Genomic DNA, 25,425 nt, shown 5'->3' with positions numbered 1-25,425 from the left:
GGGTTTGCTTAGACCAGGCAGAGCCAGAAGGTCACTGACCAGTTGATGCTTGGCTACTGCTGGATCCTCACCCCAGTGATGGGCAGCTGCATCCTTGGGAGCCAAATGCCCCAGATGCGTGTGGGAACGAGGAAATGGGTTTCTCACCATGGCCAGCCCCAGTCAGGGCCCTGAGAGAATTTCCCGGCTGTGTGGAGGAGTCTCTGACGTCCAGCATGGTGTTAGCTCCACTTGGAGCATTTTCCACGCTGACAACATCTCAGAGGTTTCTTCCCTGTGCAGATTTGCGGATGCTTGATACTCCGGGAGCACCAAATGAACCTTCCCCCACATTCCATGTCTCTCTGTTGTGTGGGTCACTGAAGTGTGAAGTCAAATTGAATCTTTTCCTGCAGTCAAGTAATTCCTAGGGTCTCTCGGCCTTGTGGATTCTCTCATGTTTGGTAAATGCTGAGCTCTTATTGAAGCTTTTCCCACAGTCAAGGCATTTATAACGCATCTCTCTGATGTGGATTCTCCCATGTTTAGAAAGGTTTGAGCAGTGCCTGAAAGTTTTCCCACACTCGAGGCATTTATAGGGTCTTTCTCCCGTGTGGATTCTCCTATGTTTAGTAAGGGATGAACTTTCCTTAAAACTTTTCCCACACTCAAGACATCCATAAGGTCTCTCTCCTGTGTGGGTTCGCTGATGTGTAATAAGTGCTGAGTTCTTACTAAAACTTTTCCCACACTCACGGCATTTAAAAGGTCTCTCTCCTGTGTGCATTCACTGGTGTACCATAAGTCTTGACTTGTGCATGAAGCTTTTCCCACAGTCAAAGCATTTATGGGGTCTCTCTCCTGTGTGGATTGCCTGATGTCTAGTGACTTTTATTCTGTCAATGAAACTTTTCCCACAGTCAAGGCATTTATATGTTCTATGTTCTCTCTGGTGTATACTAAGTTTTGACTTCTGAATGAAGCTTCTCCCACAGTCCAAGCATTTATGGGGTTTCTCTCTTGTGTGAGTTTTCTGATGTGTGTTAAAGGTTGATTGCACACTGAAACATTTCCCACACTGAGGGCATTTATAGGGTCTTTCTCCTGTGTGGATTCTCCTATGTTTAGCAAGGGATGAACTTTCCTTAAAACTTTTCCCACACTCAAGGCATATAAAGGGTCTCTCTCCTGTGTGGGTTTGCTGATGTGTAATAAGGGCTGAGTTCTGATTAAAACTTTTCTCACACTCACTGCACATAAAGGGTCTCTCTCCTGTGTGCAGTCTCTGGTGTACAATAAACCTTGACTTATGTATGAAGCTTTTCCCGCAGTCAAACATTTATGGAGGCTCTCTCTTGTGTGGATTCTCTGATGACTAGTAAGTTTTATTCTGTCAATGAAACTTTTCCCTTAGTCGAAGCATTTATAGGGCTTGTCTATAGTGTGGATTCTCTGATGCTTAGTAAGATTTGAGCGGTGACTGAAAGTTTTCCCACACTCACGGCATTTAAAGGGTCTCTCGCCTGTGTGTACTCTCTGGTGTATAATAAGGTGTGACTTATGAATGAAACTTTTCCAACAGTCTAAGCATTTAGGGGGCTTCTCTCCTGTGTGGGTTCTGTGATGTGACATAAAATATGACCTCTGATTAAAACTTTTCTTACACTCAAGGCATTTAAAGGGTTTCTCTCCTGTGTGCAGTCTCTGGTGTACAGTAAGACATCGCTTCCTACTGAAGCTTTTCCCACAGTCAACACATTTGTAGGGTTTCTCTTCATTGTGACTTGTCTGCTGGACTGTGGTTTCCTTTGGCTCCTGACATCCTCCTCCATGTTCAGTGGATTTATTCATTTTCTTCCCAGGATGGTTTCCCAGCTGCATCTCTGATCCGTCTAGATCGCCCCAGGCATTTCCCTGCTCCAAGCACTGGGAAAAATTCCCTTCAGCTCTTCTCAAAAACATATCCTGCGGTTCCACTTGCTCAGGACCTTCCTGCTGCTGATTCTCCTCCTTGTTCTCACTCACTGTCCTATCACCTGCTGGGAGAGAGAGAATCCAGACAGGAGTCACTGCCTGTGCTGGGGAGAAAGGACCGAAAGGGGAATAGCAAAGAGGGAAAACACCACACAGTGACTGCTGGGGAGATGGAGACATTGGATTCTGCCTCCACATCCCACCCAAACACTCCCAGGGAAGTAAAGTCAGGGAGGAAATTCCCGACAGCTAACAGGATGGATGGGAAACCGTGACTGATATTTGCCTTGATGCTACAACACCTGCTGACTGCAGCCCTGACCTGGGTGAGATGGGGCAGAACTGGGGGCTCTCGCTCACGGCACGTTTTGGGAGTCCCAGCTTTTTCCTTCACTCGCCAGAGGGTTCTGTCTCAGTTTCCCTGACTCCTCACCTGTGTGGGTGCCTCTCGGGCTCCCACTTTCCCCAGAGGCCTGGAGATCTGGGACCCACGGCTCTTCCCCTCGTTCCAGCCAAGCGATCAGGTCAGGTTTGGGAATGGGTAATCCTGCATAGGGAGTAAAATCAGGCAAGCTCAGGGCACATGGAGTCTTGGTAAAATATCTGTCACAAGGAACATTCCCTGAGTTTAACCTGACCCTACATGGGACTGTGGTAACTCAGACCCCTTGGCAGGTGGGAAGGTGGGCAGGCTCTGGGCACCGTCAAAATTTCTACAAACCTGCCACCCCTGGCTTCTGCCTTTCTGGGTCCAGCTGCTTGTGTCTGAACAAGCCTTCAGGTGCCTGACCGACCCTGGGTGCTTTCTTAAAGAGAGTGCGATGAGACCGGCATCAGGAGCTCCTGCTCTCCTGCCCTCTCCTTACACAGCCCAGGCAGGGAACGTGACCTGCGTGCAGGGAGCCCCAACCTCGCTCCACCTGCTCACAGCCCCCTAGGGGGGCGCGGGGCAAAGGAGCATCAGTGCAGTGGGGGAGTGAGCAGCAATGCCAGCTGCTCCATCCCTGCATCCAGGTCAGTTTCCCCATGTGGGTGCAGGAAGGGGATGCAGAGCTTAGGGGCACAGGAGGGGGGTAGGAGTTGGGGTGAAGGGGGCACAATGTAGAGGTTAGCGTGCAGGAGGGGGCAGGGGTTAGGGACAAAGGGGGTTCAGTGCAGGGGGTGGGGTGAAGGGAGGCCTCGGGAAGAGGTGGGACAGGGCGGGGCCTCAACGAAAATTGCGGGGGCAGGGGCGGGACAAAGGTGTTCAGTTCTCTGGACTTAGCAAGCTGGCAACCCCAGTGCCCCTAGCATCCCCCGGCCCATCTGCCGGCCCCCCAGGGCAGGCGGAGAGTCTGGGACTCCCCACTGCAGACGGGGCAGCTCTTGTTATGGCCTGGATCTAGCTTCTGGCTGGCCAGGGGGCAGGGAAGAGGAGGAGCAGGGGGCGGGGGCTCGAGGCCAAGGGGGGGTCCCACCTCAATCCCACCCACGGGGAACAGGCTGGCGCTGCCCCGGAGCCTCGGGTAGGCGCAGAGCCCTGGCGCAGGGAATCCGGGACAAATGGTGTCCGGGAGTCCTTCAGCCCAGGACCGGGGCTTGAACTCTGCACTTCAGGACTGTCCTGCCCAGTTCGGGAGGGACGGTCACCCTGCCCATCCCCCACTGCTGGTCTGACCTTTTGTAGGGGAACAAATCCCCACTGGCCGCTGGGCAGGGCAGCCCCCTCACCCTCCCTTACCCCACGGGGCAGGGGAGCTGCCTTGTATCTCCCCACCCCTCTGCCTGCAGCCCTCTCCCTGCCCCCCGGCTCTCCCTTCACCGGGCAGCTCTTTACACAGCCTCCCCTCCCCACATCCCCCCCTTTCCCTCCCAGAGGCCCCCCCCCCACACACGTCTTCCCTCCATTCCAGCCTCGCTCCCGTCAGCCCCATAATCCCCGCTCTGTCCCCCGATCGCCCTGCATCGCCCCAACCCCCCTTCAGTGCAGCCACCGCCCCTGCCCCCGTCGCATCCTGCCCCCGCATCGCCCTCCTGCCCCCCCGTTATCCGCACCCCCCGCCATTTTCAGCCCCTTCTCGGCTCCCCCCCCCCCCGAACCCAGGTGTCACTGACCCAGCCCCAGCCCGGCCCGGCTGTCCCGCCCCGCACACACCGGGGGCTGCGGCAGCTTTCCCGGGCCCGGGGCAGGGAATCGCAGCCAGCTCCGCGGGGAGCAGCCCGGGGCCAAACCCGCCCCCTGCAGCCCGGGGGTGACGGGGGGGGGCGGGTCTCTCTTACCTTCCCTCCGAGCGGGGCCCCCCGGGGCAGGGGCCGGGCCGGGAAGGGGCCCTGGCCGGGCTGGGGGCTCTGCCCTGGGAGAGGCTCCCGGGGAGCAGCGGGCAGGGCCCGGCTGGAGGTTCCCCTCTCCCGGCTGCAGCCCGGGCTCCGGGCTCCCAGCACCAGCTCAGGGCTTTTGGACGCACAATCACCGCAGCGGCTGCGATTCACTTCTTGCTACCTGGACTGACCCCAGCGATCCTCCCACCTAGGTGCTCCTGGGTCCTAGCGATAAACCCACCGTGCCGCAGCCCCCCTGCCCCAGACCCTGCCCCCTGGGGCCCCACCTCCCTTGGGCACGGGCAGCTTCTCTCAGCCCTATGTAGGTGTCCTGCCGAGAAGCCGCAGGGTCACTGGGGGCACAGAAAAGAGACCTGCAGATCCCGGGGAGGGGGAAGAAGGGGGGTTTCTAGAGAGATGGGGTTGTTCCAGAGAATCCAGGGGTGATGGGGAGTCAGGGATGCACAGGTAACAGACTGGCACAGGGAGCAGTTGGTCAGAGCTGGTCTCTTGTCTCCACACCACACTCACTGGCTACCAGCCCTGGGCTGGAGCTACCAGCTCTGCTCCCCTCGCTCAGGTCATGGAGCTGTCTGTGTTTTGTCTCTGGGTTCTTCCTGGGGATCCCCTCTACCCCTCTCCCAGCTGGCTCCCCCATGCGGGCATAGACTCCAGCTCCCCGTCAGACACCTGGATGTCAACAGTAAAGCTCCTGTTGCTCTGGGTCAGGGACTAGTGCTTTGCCCATTCAGGATTGTCCCCTATTTCCCCCTCATCGTTTTGAATTGTCACCAAAATCATCCGCCTTCTCCTGATGGCGGCCCAGACAATCCCCTGAAATGCTGGAATTGTCCAGATGCAGCTATCGAAACAGACCAGTGCCACGGAGTTAAGTGCAGGGCCTCACTTTGCAAGGCCAAAAACCGATCAAGATATTAGATAGCACTCTTAGGTTATAGAGTAGCAGCATGTTAGTCTGTATTCTCAAAAAGAAAAGGAGTACTTGTGACACCTTAGAGACTAACCAATTTATTTGAGCATAAGCTTTTGTGAGCTACAGCTCACTTCATCACTCTTAGGTTATGGCTACTGACGCAGCTGCACCACTGTAAGCTCTCTGGTGTAGAGGTTCGCACTACAATTTTTTGGTAGCCTCAGAGCACTTTGAGTAACAGTTAATGTGATAGATGCCAAAATGTGCCAGCAATGCCCCTCTGCCATGTACATTGGCCAGATCGGACAGTCTCTACGCAAAAGAATAAATGGACACAAATCTGACATCAGGAATCATAACATTCAAAAACCAGTAGGAGAACACTTCAGTCTCTCTGGTCACTCAATAACAGACCTAAAAGTGGCAATTCTTCAACAAAAAAACCTCCAAAATCAGACTCCAACGTGAAGCTGCAGAACTGGAATGAATTTGCAAACTGGATACCATCAGGTTAGGCCTGAATAGAGACGGGGAGTGGTTGGGTCATTACAAAACCTCAACTTAACTTCGCCAATACTAACTTCTCCTGACTGTTACTCGCACCTTCTTGTCAACTGTCTGTAACGGCCCACTTTCTTACCACTTCAAAAGTTATTTTTCCTCTCTTGGTATCCTGCTGTTAACTGATTTATGTCATTAGCCTGACCTCACACTTGTAAAGCAACCCCCCATCCTTTCATCTATTTATACCTGCTCCTCCATGCATCCGATTAAGTGGGTTCTAGCCCACGAAAGCTTATGCCGAAATAAATTTGTTAGTCTCTAAGGTGCCACAAGGACCCCTCGTTGTTTTTGCTGATACAGACTAACACGGCTACCACTCTGAAACCTGTCACAAATAAGGTGCTTTGCATGTTCTTGTCTTTTGTTAATTGCTGTTTCTTTTGCTTTTTTAGTTGCTTTTTATTTAAAAGATTTGCTAGCTAGTAAGTCTGCTGCTGTGAAAAGTGAGGTTCGTACTTTTGTTAATATCACGTTTCATAGCCGCAGACTTGCTTGCGAGTTGGGAGGCAGTGAAAAGTGATTAACAAACATACAAATACCACTTTGCACAGCAGACTTACACAGACCCAGCAAACCGGGGACAAATTAAGCCCTGAATGGGAAGTGGGTAGGGCAGCAGCGGGGGCCAGCGGCGATGGGGGTGTGGTGAAACCAGGGCCCAAAGCCCTGCAGCAGAGGGCGAGAGCCTGCTGCCGTACGGCTGGAGCCTGGGGCTGGAGGTGGCAGCGGGGACCAGGAGCAATGGGTGGGCAGGGTAGGATTGAGCCGGGGGCTGGAGCCCAAAGTCCCATGGCTGGAGCCTGTCACCTGCCATCCCAGGGCTGAAGCCGGAAACCCGAACCCCACCGCCCCCAACAAGATGGGAACTCACACTGGCTGCCTGCTCCTCCAGCATTTGAGGCTCTAGAAAGAGGCAGGGGCTGAACCCCTGCTGGCGGCCCTGCAGGAGAAGGCAGCTGCTTTGTGCCCCCCCAGTCATGGCCCAGGAGGCTGTGGCAGCAAGAAAAGCCCCTGGTGGCCAAATCTGAGAAATGCTGCTCTAGTGTATCCGCTTGGCAGCATCTATGTCAGTGGGAGAAGCTCAAAAAAAAAAAAAAAAAAAAGCCTCCCCCAGCCCCCTGCAAGCTCTGGTCTGAGCCTAGGCAGAAGGTATAATAGGCCAGGGGAGGCCTGGGCTGTGGTGGTCCTACCTGTGCTCTGCCTCTTCTCCTCCCCTGAGACCCCCACCAGGCATGCAGCCTGGTGAGTCCCTCCTCCACTCCACCTCCCCTTGCCGGAGGTTCCCACCACTCACTGTGTTCCTCCTCGGGACGGCCTGGGCAGGCAGCTCGGGATGGCTTGGGCTGGTCTTAAAAATTGGAAATTCCAGGAGATGACACACTCTATATGATTTTATAAAAATATGCTAATGAGTGTGAATATAACTATTCCCCACAGGTCTGGTTTTCTTTGATCATGTTCTGTTCCTCTCCTCAGGACTCAATCCAATTTGTCCTCAACTTTCCTAAAGTGTAGTGCCCAGTACTGGACACAGGACTCCAGCTGAGGCCTCTCCGGGGCCGAGCAGAGCGGGACAACAACCTCCCGCAACTTACCTACAATAGAATGATACCAGCCTTTTCCCCAGCTGCATCAATGGGTGACAGGCACACAGTGTCCGAGTGAGTCCATTAAAGACCATTCTCCCTCCCACCCCCACCCCGTTATTCAAGACAAGGGACACTGGGAGTTTGAGAAACTAAATTCGACTTTATTCTTTGCAAACCAAGAAATAAAAGCTCAATTTCCCTCCACCCCCCACATGCAAGGCCCAGCCGGGCACGGTGCATTTCAGCCCTAGCTCAGCACATTGCTGCTCCAGCCACGCACGCACCCCAGGGAAAGAGGAACAAGTTAAGGCTGGTAGAAAAGCACTAACAATCCACGAGAGAGGCATTTGCCTAGCCTCCTCCTCTCAGGAATGGGGAAGACGCCGACCCCTCTCCACATCAATCCTCTTGGGGCTTCATTTGTAGTCCTCATTGTTTTGCTGACAGGTACTGGTCATTTTCATTGTTCAAAGAAGAAGCAAATCTGATGTCAAAGGAAAATCAGTAAGGGCTATTTTGGCAAATTATCATTAGTCTTTTGAAGTCCCCAAGAAAACTGAGCTATATCCTGTCAAACTAATTTAATATCAAAATACATGACAGAACAGCCTTCACCAAAAAGAGAAAAACCCATGCTCCAGGGTGAGCTACAAACCACTTTCCCATTCATGAAGTGAAATCCCAGGGAATTTTAAGACTCAAAATCTTGGGAACAAATTTGCCCATTTCCTTCTGAACAGGCGAAAGCTGATTTACTCAGCACGGCCACATTATTTGCCTGGGTTATTGACAAAGATTGAGCATCATCATCATAAAAGAAAGAGGAAAAAAGACAAACCTAACCAAAAACTTCCTGTGTACAAATGATCTGGATTAGGCTGGAAAAACTCCAGATGCCACTTTACCAATAGCTGGAGGCTGGGCTTGAAGCTCAAACTGTGCTTTGGGGTTCATTTGAATTCCCCCTTCAGGAATCTGACATTTTCTTCTCCAGCCCTCAGAGGCATGCTTGAGGATCAAAGAAATCAAAGCCTGATTCCTAAGCATGGTGGGAAAAGGACACTGTGGTAAATGACACACATGAAGGTGGAGGGGTAGAATGGGAAAAGGGTAAGCTCTCCATGACTTGGGCAGAGGTTGCTCTGTGAGAGAAGACGTGTGAGGTTGATGGGGGAGGGAGGGAATCCCCGGACCCACCCCATCCCCCTCAAATAACACAGAAGTTAAAACACCACATTATTTTACTATCCCTGCTCCCGCTTTTTTAGAATCTATTGAATGCTGGTGTATAAGGGAGAAACAGCACAAAAAAGTAAATGCTTTTCAGCAGAACCTGGAGCAGCGTGAGGATGTCTGGGAATGAGACAATCTCACTGCAAAGGGGGTACTTTTAGTGACTCAAACAATCACTTTGCTAATGGGGGATTGGAATAAACTGCTCAGGGTCAATCTAGACTAGAAAAAGGGGAGGAGGAACAAAGGAGACGTACTACCTAATCCCAACCACTTTTCCTGCCCTAGACAGACACTCGGAGGCTGATATCATCCCTCCCCATTTATTCCCCCTCTGGAAGGCACAGATTTCTCTGAGGTCATCGCGCAAGCTGCTGGCAGAGTTGGGAAAAGAGCTTAGGTCTGCTGAGTCCCAGGCCAGTGCTCTATCCACTAACCAACGCTGCTTCCCTCTCAGAGGCTGATGCTGCTGTAGCAGAGGTGGCAAATCCAGACTTCCAACAAAAGAGCCTGTGGGAATGAGTTTCTCCTAATGGTGCTGTCTGAATGCAGAGGGGGCAGGGAGACGGGGCAGAGGGGGAGAGTGAGGAGAGGCAGCACCTCTCTACCCCTGTGCTCTCCCATCCCCTGGTCCCTTAACGGTTGATCCCCCAGAGTCCAGCGGCCTGGGGGATTCGGAGAGGGGAGGTGTTACCAGCCCCCATGGACACCCCCCTGCAGAGAAGAGCTCCAGGTAAGTGGGGGAGCCCAGCCCAGGGGCTGGTGGAAGTTGCGGGGTGGACACAGGTATCTAGAGTGAAGGTGGGGCCTGGCTCAAGTGTCCTTCTCCTCATCTCCATGGCAGGGGGATCCCGGCTGGGAAGGGAACAGAGAGGGGCATGGGCGGCGGGTATAGTAGGCTGGGGGAAACCACGCCTCCTGAAACACTTTAGCTTGGCCCTGCCCACACTCCACCAGGCCCCTCTGGCCTGCTGGAGCAGAAGGGATAGGGCCTCAGGCAGAGGGTGAGGGGCCAGGGGCTAGCCTCCCCCCAAGGGCACGTTCACCCACCATCCATGGAGACGGGGAACTTCAGCCAGGCAGAGGGAGCATCTGGAGGAGTTTCTCTCTCTCCCTTCCCCCACCTGTGGCTGATCAGCTCACCAGCCAGGGCTGCAGCAGGGAGGAGGGACTGATGGGGGCTTCTCCACCTCTACCTGGGGTTTGCTTAGACCAGGCAGACCCAGAGGGTCACTGACCAGCTGATGTTTGGCTGCTGTTGGATCCTCACCCCAGCAATGGGCAGCTGGATCCTTGGGAGCCAAATGCCCCTGATGTGTGGGAATGAGGAAATGGGTTTGTCACCATGGTCGGCCCCAGTCAGGGCCATGAGATAATTTCCTGACTGTGTGGAGGCATCTCTGATGTCCAACATGGTGTTAGCTCCACTTGGAGCATTTTCCACACTGAGAACATCTCAGAGGTTTCTTCCCTGTGTGGATTTGTGGATGCCTGATACTCTGGGAGCACCAAATGAACCTTCCCCCACATTCCAGGTCTCTCTGTTGTGTGGGTCACTGAAGCGTGAAGTCAAATTGAATCTTTTCCTGCAGTCAAGGTATTCCTAGGGTCTCTCAGCCTTGTGGCTTCTCTGATGTTTGGTCAGCTCTGACCTCTTACTGAAGCTTTTTCCACAGTCAAGGCATTTAGAAGGTGTCTCTCCTGTGTGGATTCTCCTGTGTTTAGTAAGGTATGAGCGCTGACTGAAAGTTTTCCCACAGTCCAAGCATTTATGGGATTTCTCTCCTGTGTGGGTTTTCTGATGCATATTAAGGCCTGATTTGAAACTAAAACTTTTCCCACACTCAGGGCATTTGTAGGGTCTCTCTCCTGTGTGCGTTCTCCCATGTTGAGTAAGATGTGAGCGCTGACTGAAAGTTTTCCCACACTCAAGGCATTTATAGGGTTTTTCTCCCGTGTGGATTCTCCTATGTTTAGTAAGGGCTGAACTTGCGATAAAACCTTTCCCACAGTCAAGGCATTTATAGGGTCTTTCTCCCGTGTGGATTCGTCCATGTTTAATAAGTGATGAACTTTGCATAAATCTTTTCCCACACTCAAGGCATCCATAGGTTCTCTCTCTTGTGTGGGTTCTCTGATGTCTAGTAAGCTTTGAGCTCTCACTAAAACTTTTCCCACATTCAAGGCATTTAAAGGGTCTCTCTCCTGTGTGCACTCTCTGGTGTAGAATAAGTTGTGACTTCTGAATGAAGCTTTTCCCACAGTCCAAGCATTTATGGGGTCTCTCTCCTGTGTGGATTGCCTGATGTCTAGTAAGGTTTGTTTTGTCAACTAAACTTTTCCCACAATCGAGACATTTATAAGGTTTGTCACCTCTGTGTGTTCTCTGATGCTTAATAAGGTGTGAGCGACGAATGAAATCTTTCCCACACTCAAGGCATTTACATGGTCTTTCTCCTGTGTGGATTCTCTTATGTTTATTAAGGGATGAACTTTCCATAAAACTTTTCCCACACTCAAGGCATTTATAGGGTCTTTCTCCTGTGTGGATTCTCCTATGTTTAATAAGGGATGAACGTTCCATGAATCTTTTCCCACACTCAAGGCATTTATAAGGTCTCTCTCCTTTGTGGATTCTCCTGTGTTGAATAAGAGATGAACTTTGAATAAAACTTTTCCCACACTCAAGGCATTTATAAGGTCTCTCTCCTGTGTGGGTTCGTTGATGTGTAATAAGCTGTGATTTCTGAATAAAACTTTTCCCACATTCAAGGCATAGAAAGGGTCTCTCTCCTGTGTGCACTCTCTGGTGTATAATAAATTGTGACTTCTGAATGAAGCTCTTCCCACAGTCCAAGCATTTATGGGGTCTCTCTCCTGTGTGAATTGCCTGATGTCGAGTAAGTTTTGTTCTGTCAACAAAATTTTTCCCACAGTTGAGGCATTTATATGGTTTGTCGCCTGTGTGGACTCTCTGATGCTTAATAAGGTGTGAACGGCGAATGAAATTTTTCCCACACTCAAGGCATTTATAAGGTCTCTCTCCGGTGTGGATTCTCCTATGTTTAATAAGGTCTGAGCTCTGACCGAAAGTTTTCCCACAATCCATGCATTTATAGGGTTTCTCCCCCGTGTGGGTCCTCTCATGTCTAATAAGGGCCGATAACACACTGAAAACTTTTGCACACTCAAGGCATTTATAGGGTTTCTCTCCCGTATACAGTCTCTGCTGTATAATGAGAAATGACTTCTCACTGAAGCTTTTCCCACAGTCCAAGCATTCATATGACTTCTCTCCTGTGAGGGTTCTCCAATGTGTAATAAGGTTTCCACTGAAACGGAATCTTTTCCCACAGTCAAAGCATTTGTAGGGTCTCTCTTCATTGTGACTTGTCTGCTGGACAGTGGTTTCCTTGGGATCTTTGCATCCTCCACCATGTTGAATGGATTCATCCAGTTTGTTTCCTAGCTGCATCTCTGATCTATGTCGATCTCCCCAGGCTTCTCCCTGTTCCAAGCACTTGGAGAAATTCCCTTCAGCTTTTCTCAAAAATGTCTCCTGCGGTTCCACTTTCCCAGGACCTTCCTGCTGCTGAATCTCCTCCTTGTTCTCACTCACTGTCCTATCACCTGCTGGGAGAGAGAGAACCCAGACAGGAGTCACTGCCTCTGCCGGGGAGAAGGGACCGAAAGGGGAATAGCAAAGAGTGAAAACACAACACAGTGACTGCTGGGGAGATGGAGACATTGGATTCTGCCTCCACATCCCACCCAAACATTTCCAGGGAAGTAAAGTCAGGGAGGAAATTCCTGACAGCTAACAGGATGGGTGGGAAGCCGTGACTGATATCTGCCTTGATGCTACAACACCTGCTGACTGCAGCCCTGACTTGGGTGAGATGGGGCAGAACTGAGGGCTCTCGCTCACGGCACGTTTTGGGAGGTCCAGCTTTTTTCTTTACTCACCAAATGTTTCTGTCTCAGTTTCCCTGACTCCTCACCTGTGTGGGTGCCTCTCGGGCTCTCCCTTTCCTCGTCGGCCTGGAGATCTGGGACCCACGGCTCTTCCCCTCGTTCCAGCTGGGTGATCAGGTCAGGTTTGGGAACGGGAAATCCTGCTCAGGGGGTGAAAATAAGAATGGCCATACTTGGTCAGACCAAAGATCCATCTAGCCCAGTATCCTGTCTGCCGACAGTGGCCAATGCCAGGGGCCCCCAGAGGGAATGAACAGAACAGGCAATCACCAAGTGATCCATCCCCTGTCACTCATTCCCAGCTTCTGGCAAACAGAGGCTAGGGACACCATCCCTGCCCATCCTGGCTAATAGCCGTTGATGGACCTGTCCTCCATAAACTTATCTAGTTCTTTTTTGAACCCTGTTATAGTCTTGGGCTTCACAACATCCTCTGGCAAAGAGTTCCACAGGTTGACTGTGCGTTGTGTGAAGAAATGCTTCATTTTGTTTGTTTTAAACCTGCTGCCTATTATTTGCATTTGGTAAATCAGGCAAGGTCAGGGAGCATGGAGTCTTGGTAGAGTATTTGTCACAAGGAACATTCCCTGAGCTTAACCTGACCCTACATGGGATTGTGGTAACTCAGACCCTTGGGAGCAGACGACATCGGGGGAGGGGGCGGGGGTGTTGTCACGCCCTCACGAGGAGTTCTCAGGGTAGATGTGCTCTGGGGGACGTGCTGGCACACACAGCTCGGGTATTGAACTCTTACCTATTTCCTAAGCTGCAGAACCTAGAGCCCTCCCCATGGATGGAGCTGGTCCCAGGAAGGAAGGTGAACGGTGTGGGAAAGAGAAATAATATAGGCAGAACAATACCCTGCTTCTGGCTTCTTGAAAGTGGGAGAGATGGGGATGAATTAGTATGTCCATTAGGTTTCTGACTCCCTTGTTCCCTTGAGCAGGGTGTGGTGATGAAAGTATCTCTCACACTGGAGCTGTGGACCTCGCGACCCTCCCCACCAATCCAAGGGACCAGAGAAGAATCTGACCAGAGTTAGACACGCAGACCCCACAGCTTCTAATAGCTAGGAACACAGGAATCCCTTACCCAGCGAGGTCACCGTCTCATAGATCTCCTGCATGACGTCCCTGTAGAGGGCTCTCTGAGCGGGGTCCAGCAGAGCCCCCTGCCCCTCGGTGAAATACACAGCCACCTCCTCGAAGGTCACTGGCATCTGAAACATCAGTTCCTGCATTCAGCACCTGCTGCCCCAGTCGCAATCCCACTAGTCAGGGGAAGGAGGCCCAGGGAAGCAGAATCCCACCCCCACCCTGCTCAGAGCAGCCAGGAGGCGTTAAGGCATGGGAAGAAGGTGAGAGCTCCTTGTCCCCCCAGCAGACGGAGCAAGGCAGGGTCTTCTCATTTCCCACTCGCCTGCCAGCCACAGGCTGATACGGGAAGCAGAGCTCTGAGCTGGGGACAGGGACAGGAATCCCGACAGCTTCCCTTCGTATTTCACAGCAGCCTCTGGCCAGTGGGGTCAGGCTCCAGCACTGGGAGTCTGGTCACTTTTCCCAGCCCTGCCCAGGGGGCTGTTTCCTGTTTCAGAAATGGAGGGAATGTTCTCCCCTCCCCCCACCCACCAATGGGCCTGTTCAGAAAATCAGATCCCAGGCTGATCATGTCCCAGCAGGTTTATCACAGCCTGCCCCTCCCCCTGTACAGCAAATCCCCCTGCAGCTCCCTGAAAATCCCCTACCTGAGCTGGCTCCATCACAGCCATTTCCCTTCCCTGTCCCCTGGAAGACGGGAGGATCTGGAGCGAAACGTGGACGTGATTCCTCAGCCTGTCAGGGCGAGAGGGGCGACGGTGGAGGTTTCAGAAGGGGCTTGAGTCCATTTCACACCCCGATTCCCCCCAGGCTCCATCCCTGCAGACAGACACTCTGGGCTCTGCCACGCTGGGAAAACCCTCAGTCACTTTATTACAACACAGACCCAGCCCCTCCCTCCAGCACTGAACCCCCGGGACACTTTTAAACCCCACCAGGGACAGAGTCTCTGAGACAAATGCTAGAAAAGAGCAGAATCAAAGGAACCACTTTGGGGGATTTCCCCTGATATCGGCCCCGAGAGCAGCGTGTCCCCCAGCAGCGCGGGGACTGGGCAGAGGCGGAACCTGGTTTTTCCTCTGTCAGCTCCTCCCCTTGTTCCCAGGAAAGTCAGGCTGCCCAGGGGGATGCAGGGAAGGGATCCGGGCGGGTCTGGGAGCTGGGAACCTCCCTCCCCACTTCTTGCTCCTGCTGCCCCTTTCGGTCTCACCGTTCCCCTTCCTGTCTCCTTCCCTCCCGCCTCTGCCTGGGAGAACTGGGGACTCTCCCGTTCCCAGGGGCGCTCGCTCTCAGTGTGAGCCTGGCTGTGTCACTGAGGGCAGCAGCTCTGGGACCCGCAGGCACAGGGGGAGCCCCTCCCGCTCCGGTACAAACTCAGCAGCAGGTCCCTGTCCTGCCTGGCCCCAGCCCTTTCCCCCAGGTCTCTCCCCTCACTTGGAGGCTCTGGCTCAGGAGCTGATATGGGCAGAGCCCAGGGCTGCTGCGGGGGCTGGTTCCAGCCATGGTGAAAGTCCCCACCCCGGCTGAGCCCAGAGTGGGGGTTAAGAAAGGCCTCTCCCTGGCACAGACCCTGCTGGGGAGCAGCAGTTTCACACTCTGGGCTCTCAGGTAGAGGAGGCAGCATCTGACCCAGGTAGCTCAATTCAAGGGCTCTGACATCAGGAGCAGAGAGAGACACACATCAGCTGCCTCCTCTCCCTGAGCAATAATCGGAGCCTTCTGGTGGCAGCAGCTAATGACTGAGCCTCCCTGTCCTGCCCCTGCAGCCCCCAGGGACAGGCAGGCAGAGGCTGATCCCATCGGCCCATCCACACTCCCCACCTGCCAGAGCCAGCAGTGACTCTGGTCTCACACCAGTGTGGCTGAGATCTGAATCCTGCCCGGAAATCAGGCCAGGGCCCTGGGCAGCCCCAAACACTCAGGAGACAGACCCCAAAATCATGAGTGTGTCTGAAAATAATAAACTGGGAGCAGGGTGTGTGTGTGTGGGGCGGGGGGGTCTGGATATTTGCCTTGTAGCTTCTGAGCCCTGAGGAGGAAGGCTCCATCTACTCCCAAAGGATCATGGACTATTTGCAGTAAAAGATTTCCCCCCTGACTTCTGCGTGGGGCAGCCCCGCACCCTCTCCTGCCCCATGGGGTGCGGGAGCTGCCCTTGTATCTCTCCCAAACCCCTGCCCTGTTTGTCTCCCTTCCCCAGCCAGTTTGCTCTTGCTCTCAGTCTCTCCCCAGCCTCCCCTCCCCACATCCCCCCCTTTCCTTCGCAGTGCCCCCCCCCACTCAGAGTTTCCTTCTGTTGCAGCCCTGTTCCTATCTGCCCCATAAGTTTCCCCTGATTGCCCTGCAACGCCACATCCTCCCCAGCGCATTCCCAGCCCCCATCCCATCCTGCCCCCTGCATCCCACTCCTGCCCTTCATACATCCCCGTTCCCCTCTCACTCCCTTCTTATCTACACACACAAACCCACCTCCACCCCTCTTTAGAGCCCTTCTGGTTTAGTGCGAGAAAATGCTGTTTCTAGGAATTTGCTACTTGGGGTGCACTCAGTATGCGCAAACAAACTGAGCATGGTCAGTAACATCTGCTGAAGCCACTGCCCTTACTGGGCATAAGATGCTGTGGATTGCTTTTTACAGGGTTTAAAAAGGGGCAAATGGGGCAAATCGGAGAAGAGTGGCCAGGGTCTGAGCAGGGGGCAAAAACTGACTGGTCAGGGGGGTCAAGAAGCTGGGGGCAGGGTTAGGATAGGGGCTGAGGGGCAAAATCGGGGGTTAAGCCCAGGGGTGAGGCACTGTCAGAGGGTGACAGAGGGCAAAACCCCGGGCTGAAGGGGTAACAGTTACCCCGGTTGGACTGAGACACCTCCTTCCCCTCAGCCCCATAATTCTCCCACTGCAGCCTGATTCCCCTGTGTCGACCCGTCCTTCACTCCCCCCCGCTTGCACTTCTTTAGCCTCCTCCCCCTACAGCGCGGGGGGGGGGGGGCGGGTCTCTCTTACCTTCCCTCCAAGCGGGGCCCCCCGGGGCAGGGGTCGGGCTGGGAAGGGGGCCCTGGCCAGGCTGGGGGCTCTGCCCTGGGAGAGGATCCCGGGGAGCAGCAGGAAGGGCCCGGCTGGAGGTTCCCCTCTCCCGGCTGCAGCCCGGGCTCCGGGCTCCCAGCACCAGCCGCCGGGGCTCAGGGATCTCGCCGGGAGCCTGGGAGCCAGAGTCCCCCCAGCAGCTGCGAGTCACTTCCCGCGGCCGGGACTGGCCCCAGCGCTCGCTCCCCCCAGAGCCGCCCCCCAGCCGCTCTTGGGTCCTAGTGATCAACCCACAGATCTGCAGCCCCCTGCCCCAGATCCTGCCCCCTGGGGGCCACACCTGCCCTGGGCACAGGCAGCTTCTCCCCGCATTAAGGGAGCGTCATGCATAGAAGCAAATGTACCATTGGGCAAACAGACAAGAGACAATCCCAGAGAGCAGGGAGAAGGGGGGGTTTCTACAGAGACTGGGGATTGTTCCAGAGAGTCCCCAATGTCTACATGGACACAGGGATGATGGGGGTCCTGGAGACGCAGCCCAGAGATAGACCTGTAGACCGTGTTTCTCGGTGACACTGACACTGATTTTCTCTGGTAACAGACGGGCACAGGGAGCAGTTGGCCAGAGTGGTTTCTTGTCTGCACCCCACGCTCACTGGCTACCAGTCCTGGGCCGGAGCTACCGGCTCTGCTCCCTTCACTCCATGAAGCTGTCAGAGCTTTGCCACCAGGCTTCCTGGAGTTATTTGTGGGGCCGGATTAATCCATCCCTGGGCTTTAGGCAAAAGCCCCCCCTACACCAGGGATCCCCTCTGCCCCTCTCCCGGCTGGCTCCCCCCTGAGGACACTGACAGCAGCTACCTGTCGCACACCTGCATATCAGCGGTGAAGCTCTAGCTAATCTGGCTCAGAGGCTGGTGCTCTGCCCACTCAGCTTTGGCCCCATTAACACCCCCCCCCCCCAATAGGACAGGGAGCATGGCATGGGGGACAAAATGGAGTGAGCTGTGTTGTGACCTGGTGCATGGGAGGTCACATTGCCACTCGTTCAACTTTGGCCTCATGCAAACCCCCTCCAAAACAGGGTGCAGGCCTTCGGCCCTGAGCATATACTTAGGTTGCCTATGCCTTAATTCAGCCCTAACTGCACTTGATCTGTCCCAGGCTGCGGGCCTGCAGGGGAGTTATTCAGTTGCTGTTATGTCTGGTCCCTGTTCAAAGAGAGGAGGCTGCACTCGTATAGTGGATGTTTTATCCCAGAAAGGAGTACCTGTTCTTCCCCAGCTCACTGGCTAAAGTGATCCCCACTCAGTTTGGCCTAGAAGGGGGAAGAGGTGTGACACAGTGGGAATTTTTTGTAATATTTTTGTATTAATAGTGTGCATGCCTCAGTTTCCCCTATATGTAGCATTGTTAACTAGAAAAGGAGTACTTGTGGCACCTTAGAGACTAACCAATTTATTTGAGCATAAGCTTTCAAGTGAGCTGTAGCTCACAAAAGCTTATGCTCAAATAAATTGGTTAGTCTCTAAGGTGCCACAAGTACTCCTTTTCTTTTTGCGAATACAGACTAACAGGGCTGTTACTCTGAAACCTGTCATTGTTAACTAGGTGTCCGGAAAAGGTTGTTTACTCTCTGCAGAGATCCAGCTGTGACTGATGCCTAGATGTCTGCGCTCCATGTCCATGGAGAGTCTGAGAACACAATGGCCACTTGAATTGCCCAGACATCTGGTACTCAGCACCTAACAACCATGGATGGCCCTCCTCCCCTCCACAGTAAGCCAGCCCTGTTTCACCAGCTGGAGCACAAAGGGATGAGGAGGAGGACCAGGGAACAAGGTCTGCCCAGGGACAAGAACAAAGGACTGAGGAGGGCCCAGGTCAGGGGTTGTTAAGTGTGGGCTCTTGGAGGCTTAAGACTTTCTGGAACTGGGACGAAAGAGAGGCCGCAGGACTGTGTGCTCTAGGCTGGCCAAGATGGACCATGCTGTAACTTTCTGATCTCTGTGCTAACCACGGATGCTCTATGTCTTCCAGAAATCTACATCTATCCCTCCTGCTTTCCCGACACTGGCTGAGAGTCCAGTCCGATGCTGAAGGTGGGGGTGTGTCGCTCCCTTTGGGTGTACAAGTCTCCCTCGGGTGTCCAACTCAGGTGGACTTGCTGGGTGGGAAGGGAGCTGAGGGTTTGGTGAAACTAAGTGGCTTGCGGTCAGGAAAGAGTGAGACCCGCAGAGGGGGGCTGGCACACTGCAGAGGTCCTCGCGGGGCCTGTTCCAGAGCACTGGATTGGTAGATCCATGGCAGGATCTGTGTCTCAGTTTTTCATCCGGGGTCACATGCTGCTGCCTCCTCCCTTGAGACCTGGGAGCCTGAACTGAGCAGCTGCTGCTCCCCCAGCAGGGTCCGTGCTGGGGAGAGAACAACTCTGGCAGGCCAGTGGTGGGGCACCCACCTGGGGGGTCCAGTCCTCTTTTTCAAGGACTCTGTAAAGACTCCTCCAAAGTGTCACAGGTTCAGCAGGAGAGATTAAGGGACCCCCACATCAGAAGATCCCATGGCCCAGAGGTGAGAGCACTGGGAACCCCCTGTTCAAATCCTTTCTCCCCATCAGGCAGAGGAGGGAATTGAACCTGGGCCTCCCACATCTGGGTGATTACTCTGACCCCTGGGCTACATGCTTAAGGGAGGGATCACACACACACAGCCCCCACTCCTCTGGCTGTTTTCTGCAGCTTGACATCTGCCTAACTCATTCTCACAGGCAGGCACCTAGGCCACCTGACTCCAGCAGAGGGGTTCCCAGAGGTACATTCGCAGGCAGAGAGAGGTGCTGGGAGGCTGCTGAGTGCGCCCAGGGCTGGGATTCACCTCACTTCCAGCTGCCTCCGATGCCAGGAATCTTGCCTGTGCCAGCTGGGTGTTACCCCCAACCACAACCAGCCTCTCACCACTGGAGCGCTCTCCCCCGGGCTACACCAGCCCTGCAAGCTAAGAATAGACCCCCTCCAGCCCCCGAGCCCTTCAAAGGGTGCCCTTTTGGTGCCCAGCCCCCTATCATGGGATACTCACAGAAATCCCTGATCTGCAGTTCCCCGAGGACCCCTCTGACCCTGACAGCATCCCAATGCGAGAGGCCAAGGGTCTCCCTGGTATTTAGCAGTTTCAGCTGGCTTAACCAGCCCAACTCACTGTTGCCATAATGAAAAGGAGGACTTGTGGCACCTTAGAGACTAACCAATTTATTTGAGCATAAGCTTTCGTGAGCTACAGCTGACTTCATCAGATGCATACTGTGGAAAATACAGAAGATGTTTTTATACACAGAGACCATGAAAAAATGGGTGTTTATCACTACAAAAGGTTTTCTCTCCCCCCACCCCACTCTCCTGCTGGTAATAGCTTATCTAAAGTGATCACTCTCCTTACAATGTGTATGATAATCAAGGTGGGCCATTTCCAGCACAAATCCAGGGTTTAACAAGAACGTCTGAGGAATAATGGGTGGGGAAGGAATAAACAAGGGGAAATAGGTTACTTTTTATAATGAATCAGCCATTCCCAGGCTCTATTCAAGCCTAAGTTAATTGTATCCAATTCCAACAGGAGAGTGGTTTGGGGGTAGTGGGGGGGGAGAAAACTGGATTTGTGCTGGAAATGGACCACTTGATTATCATACACATTGTGAGGAGAGTGATCACTTTAGATAAGCTATTACCAGCAGGAGAGTGGGGGGGGGGGAGAGAAAACCTTTTGTAGTGATAAACACCCATTTTTTCATGGTCTGTGTGTATAAAAACATCTTCTGTATTTTCCACAGTATGCATCCGATGAAGTGAGCTGTAGCTTACGAAATCTTATGCTCAAATAAATTGGTTAGTCTCTAAGGTGCCACAAGTCCTCCTTTTCTTTTTGCGAATACAGACGAACACGGCTGTTACTCTGAAACATGTTGCCATAATATGGATCTAAAAGGTGCCATGTCGTATAGCATTGGAAAACTACAAACTCACTGCCCAGTGATATTCTTGCATGAGGTAAGTGTGGGCGATACATGAAGAATTGTAAATATATATGAGCAGGAATATGTTCTTAAAAACCTGGCTGTCAGGCTTAAGTCACCCCGCCCCAGACAAAGGAATGTGGTTCTTCCACCTGCCTGAACCTGTCTGCAATGTAAATGGAGCGAGGGCAATGAAATTACATTTACACCGAGGGGAGACAATGTCAACCAAAGTGGAAGATGGCACTTCCCACTCTCAGTGGCAGATGGAAGCCACAGCTCCAAGAAGCCTTCCTGCCTCCTGAGGCGAGGTCATTGAACTCTGGAAGCTATAACCAGGCCACAAAGCCAGCTTGGCACACATTGCTGGGCAGATCAAAGCGGGCCGAGCTCCTGTACACCTGTGAAAAGTGGAATCTTCCAGCCAAGAAGTCTGAAGGTCCCCAGATACTGAATCTAGGTGAGAAACCTGCTGAGACACAAGGCTCAGATTCACTGAAGATAAATGTACACACTAGAAAGCACGTTTTCTGTGTAACCTCTCCTGGCTTTTTCACACTTACTGGACATCCCTTAATCCTAGGTTCCCTGGGAATAAATTCAGTTTTAGTTTTACAACAAACCATCTCAGTGCCGTGTGAATCCTCAGCTAACTAACAGGGTGGGGCTGTGCACTGTCTCTTTAAGAGAGCAGCAGACTTAGTAAAGTTCTGTGAGTGCTACACTCAGGAGGATCTGACCCAACACAGGTGGTGACAACCCCTCACTGGTCTGGGTTGAACCCCACAGCATCACAATGGCACTAGATCAGTTTCACCTGAGACCACCGCTCCGGTATCAAGCTTGAATCTGCTGATAGTAAAACAAAACAAAGTTTATTTTGAGAGAGAGGAGAGCTTTAAATAGAATCAACAGGGAGGGATGGAAACAAAAAATTCAGAAAACTGGGACAAGGGCCTACACTGATTAGAAGTTACATTTTCTACCTGATAAAAAGATCCTCACCCGAAAGATCAGTCTTTCACAGCATCTGCTAGGCCCAAGGAGCCAGCCCCCAGTCTTCCAGGAAGTATCCTGCTTCAGTGACTGGATGCAGAGTGTCCTGTGACACATTAAAAAGAAAAGGAGGACTTGTGGCACCTTAGAGACTAACCAATTTATTTGAGCATAAGCTTTCGTGAGCTACAGCTCACTTCATTGGACGAAAGCTCATGCTCAAATAAATTGGTTAGTCTCTAAGGTGCCACAAGTCCTCCTTTTCTTTTTGCGAATACAGACTAACACGGCTGCTACACTGAAACCTGTGACACACTGAATCAGTCTTTTGTCTTTCTTCCCAGGCAGGGCGATCCCCTCGCTGTCAGATCCTCCTTCTCACTGTCACAACCTTTCAGTGTTTATAGTTCAGCTTTCATGGTTTTCCATTCATTTTCTGAATAGGCGCAATGGTGGACAGTCGGTCAACCCATTGCATAATGGGCTAGCCAGGGAAAACTCCCTCCAATTTAAATGGGCTGTCACCAAAACCAGTGATTCCCTGGTGACTCACTTTCACTCCAACACCATAAGGGGATAACTTTCAAGACATTTACGTTATTACTTCTATATCACCCATACACGCCTCTCGCAATATTTATGAGTATCAACACGTTATAAGCTTTCAGGAGAGATCTCACATGCGACTTCTTAAGGATAAGTACCAGGAAAACAGTGCATTAAGCGTAGTGAGTTTGTCAGGTGTGAGACAGGAGTTGCTTGTATTGAAGAGTGAGCCTTTTGCCTTTGTGGAACATGGGCCTTTGTGGAACATGGGCAGGGCCACAGCCTGGATTAGGGGAGGTTTAGCCTGCCCTGGCCTTTGATACCCACCGCCCATGACACCACGTCCAAGAGACAAACTCCATTGTGTTGGGCGTACCGCCTCCCTTTGTTCGGCTACAACTAAATGAAAATATAACACCGTGCGACAGCTCCCCCTCCTTCTCCTCGGCCCGGGGAGCCGTGCGGCAGCTCCCCACCCCAGCTCACCTTTGCTCCACCTCCTCCCCGAGCACGCTGCCGCCGTTCCACTTCTCCCGCCTCCCAGGCTTGCAGCACCAATCAGCTGATTGGCGCCGCAAGCCCGGGAGGGAGAGAAGCAGAGCGGGGCGGCGCGCTCAGGGGAGGAGGCGGAGCAGAGGTGAGCTGGGGCAGAGAGCGGTTCCCCTGCGTGCCCCCCCACACCCCCATTACTTGCTGCAGGCGGCCCTCCCCGCGCCCCCCTGCCCCAGCTCACCTCCGCTCCACCGCCTCCCCGGAGCACACTTTTGGCTGCCCCCAACCACTTGGAGCCCTAGGCGGCCGCCTAGTTTGCCTAGTGGTTTCACCGGCCCTGGCTGTTATTGAAGCTTTTCTCACATTCCAAGCATTCATGGGGCTTCTCTCCAGGGTGAATTATCTGATGTGTAATAAGGGCTGATCTGCAACTAAAAGTTTTCCCGCAGTCCAAGCACTTAGGGGGGTTTTCACCTGTGTGGATTCTCTGATGAGTGATAAGGTTTGATTTCTGATTGAAGCTGTCAATCAAGCTGTCAATGAAGCCATCTGTCAAGCTGCGTCCACAATGGGGCTCAGGTCGACTTAACTATGGCGCTCAGAGCTCAAAACTTTGCCTTGCCCTGAGTGAAGCAGTAGATGGATCTGATTGTTCACTGTAGCCCAGGCCTTACAACACAGACCCGGCCCCTCCCAGCAGGCTCCACCCACTAACACTTCTAAACACCCCCAGCATCAGAGCTGGGCACAGTTCATGGCAACTGCTCCTGTATTTCTGCTCAGTGGTCCAGCCAGGGCACCCACTGGGCCCCGCCCCAGCAATCGCCTCTCATGCATAGAGACCAAGTCTTCCCTAGGCCATGTCTACACGAGCACTTATGCAGGCAAAACTTCTATCGCTCAGGGGGGTGAAGAAAGCTCTCCCCCCGACACAGCGACTGCCGCTCACTGAGCTGGTTTTATTGTGTAGACGGGAGAGCTCTCTCCTGTCGGTGTAACGTGGCCACACGAGCGGTCTCAGAGCGGCAAACCTGTGCAGCTCCCAGTTTGGAAGTGCAGACGTGGCCCAAGGAAATCCATCGCACTCATACTGTTCCCAAAAGGCCTTTGAAATCCCTAATATCTCCCAGAGATGGCATCAGTCCCGTCTTCCCCCCAAAGGACACCCATACAACCGCACAGCAGCCCACAAGCAGTAGCATTGTCAATACAAGGGACTCCCAAAATGCTTACACTTAATTCAATAGGGATTAGAATCACAGACCCATAGGGTCAGAGGAACCACAAGGATCATCTACTCTAACCCCTGCCAAGATGCAGGATTCGTTGTGCCTAAGCCACCCAAGGCAGAGGGCTATCCAGCCTCCTTTGGAAATCCTCCAGTGAAGGAGCTTCCACGACCCCCCGAGGCGTCTGTTCCATTGTCCTCCTGAGATTTTTCCCGAGATTTATTGAAAATCGGTTATGCTGTAGTTTGATCCCATTGCCTCTTGTCCTGCCCTCTGGGGCAAGAGAGAGCAACTTCTCCAGATACCGGCCTCCTCTTCTCCCTCAGCAATAACCAGAGCCCTCTAGTCTGATGGCAACACCTAATGAACGAGCTGCCCCAGACTCCCCCTGCAGCCCCCAAGGACAGGCAGGTAGAGGCTGATCTCACTGGCCCATCCGCACTCACCCCCTGCCAGAGCCAGCCGTGACTCTGGTCTGACACCGGTGTGGGTGAGATCCGAATCCATGGCACAGGGAAGCTGCCATTGTCTCTCTCACCACCCCTCTTCCTTTTCACTGCCTCTGTCTCTCCCTTCCCCAGCCAGCTTCCAATTGCTCTCCCATTCCCCCTCCGGCCTCCCCAGTCCCCTCTCCCCGCATCCCTTTTCCTTCACTAGTTCCCACCACCCAGATTTCCCTCTATTCCAGCCCTGTGTCCTGTGGGCTCCACAATTCTCCCCCATACAGTGATCCCCCTGTGTTGTTTCATCCTCCATGCAGCGCCCCCCCCGCCCCCGCATCGCCCTTCAGCCTCTGCACTCATCACACATCCCTGTTCACCTGTAAATCCCCTCTTGCCCACACCCTCTTCACACATCTTGGGGCTCCCACCCCCCTTTGTCCCCCCACGTGTGGCTGTCCCAGACCCCAGCGCACGCCGGGGGCCTGCGGCAGCTTTCCCGGGCCCGGGGCAGGGAATCGCAGCCGGCTCCGCGGGGAGCAGCCCGGGGCCAAACCCGCCCCCTGTAGCCCGGGGGTGACGGGGGGGGCGGGTCTCTCTTACCTTCCCTCCGAGCGGGGCCCCCCGGGGCAGGGGCCGGGCCGGGAAGGGGCCCTGGCCAGGCTGGGGGCTCTGCCCTGGGAGAGGCTCCCGGGGAGCAGCGGGCAGGGCCCGGCTGGAGGTTCCCCTCTCCCGGCTGCAGCCCGGGCTCCGGGCTCCCAGCACCAGCCGCCGGGGCGTGGGGATCTCGCCGGGAGCCTGGGAGCCGGAGTCCCCGCAGCGGCTGCGAGTCACTTCCTGCGGCCGGGACACAGGGAGCCCGCTCATTGTTCCCACCCAGCTGCTCCTGGGTCCTAGCGATCAACCCACCGATCTGCAGCCGCCTGCCCCAGACCCTGCCCCCTGGGGCCCCCCCTCCCCTGGGCACGGGCAGCTTCTCCCAGCCCTATGCAGGTGTCCTGCCTAGAAGCCACACCACAGGGTCAATGGGGGGGACAGAAAGGAGACGTGC

The 25,425-nt window shown here is 53.7% G+C and overlaps 1 protein-coding gene and 1 pseudogene across 1 annotated transcript; both read right to left on the bottom strand.

Moving 5' to 3' along the window:
• Positions 1 to 406: 406 nt before the first annotated feature.
• LOC144274051 (uncharacterized) lies at positions 407 to 9,985 on the bottom strand (annotated as a pseudogene).
• On the bottom strand, positions 9,030 to 25,098 carry LOC144274364 (uncharacterized). The gene is made up of 5 exons (XM_077833136.1): positions 24,978 to 25,098; positions 14,291 to 14,378; positions 13,639 to 13,765; positions 12,573 to 12,686; positions 9,030 to 12,201 (listed from the first exon to the last, which is right to left on the bottom strand). The coding sequence occupies exons 2-5, from the start codon at positions 14,312 to 14,314 to the stop codon at positions 10,175 to 10,177; spliced, it is 2,292 nt and encodes a 763-aa protein (XP_077689262.1). The 5' UTR covers positions 14,315 to 14,378; positions 24,978 to 25,098; the 3' UTR covers positions 9,030 to 10,174.
• Between the last annotated feature and the right edge of the window lie 327 nt (positions 25,099 to 25,425).

Source organism: Eretmochelys imbricata, chromosome 14, assembly GCF_965152235.1.
Source record: "Eretmochelys imbricata isolate rEreImb1 chromosome 14, rEreImb1.hap1, whole genome shotgun sequence".
Classification (NCBI taxonomy): Eukaryota; Metazoa; Chordata; order Testudines; family Cheloniidae; genus Eretmochelys; species Eretmochelys imbricata.
Note: the sequence above shows the minus strand (reverse complement) of the source record. Positions and strands in the feature narration are given on the sequence as shown.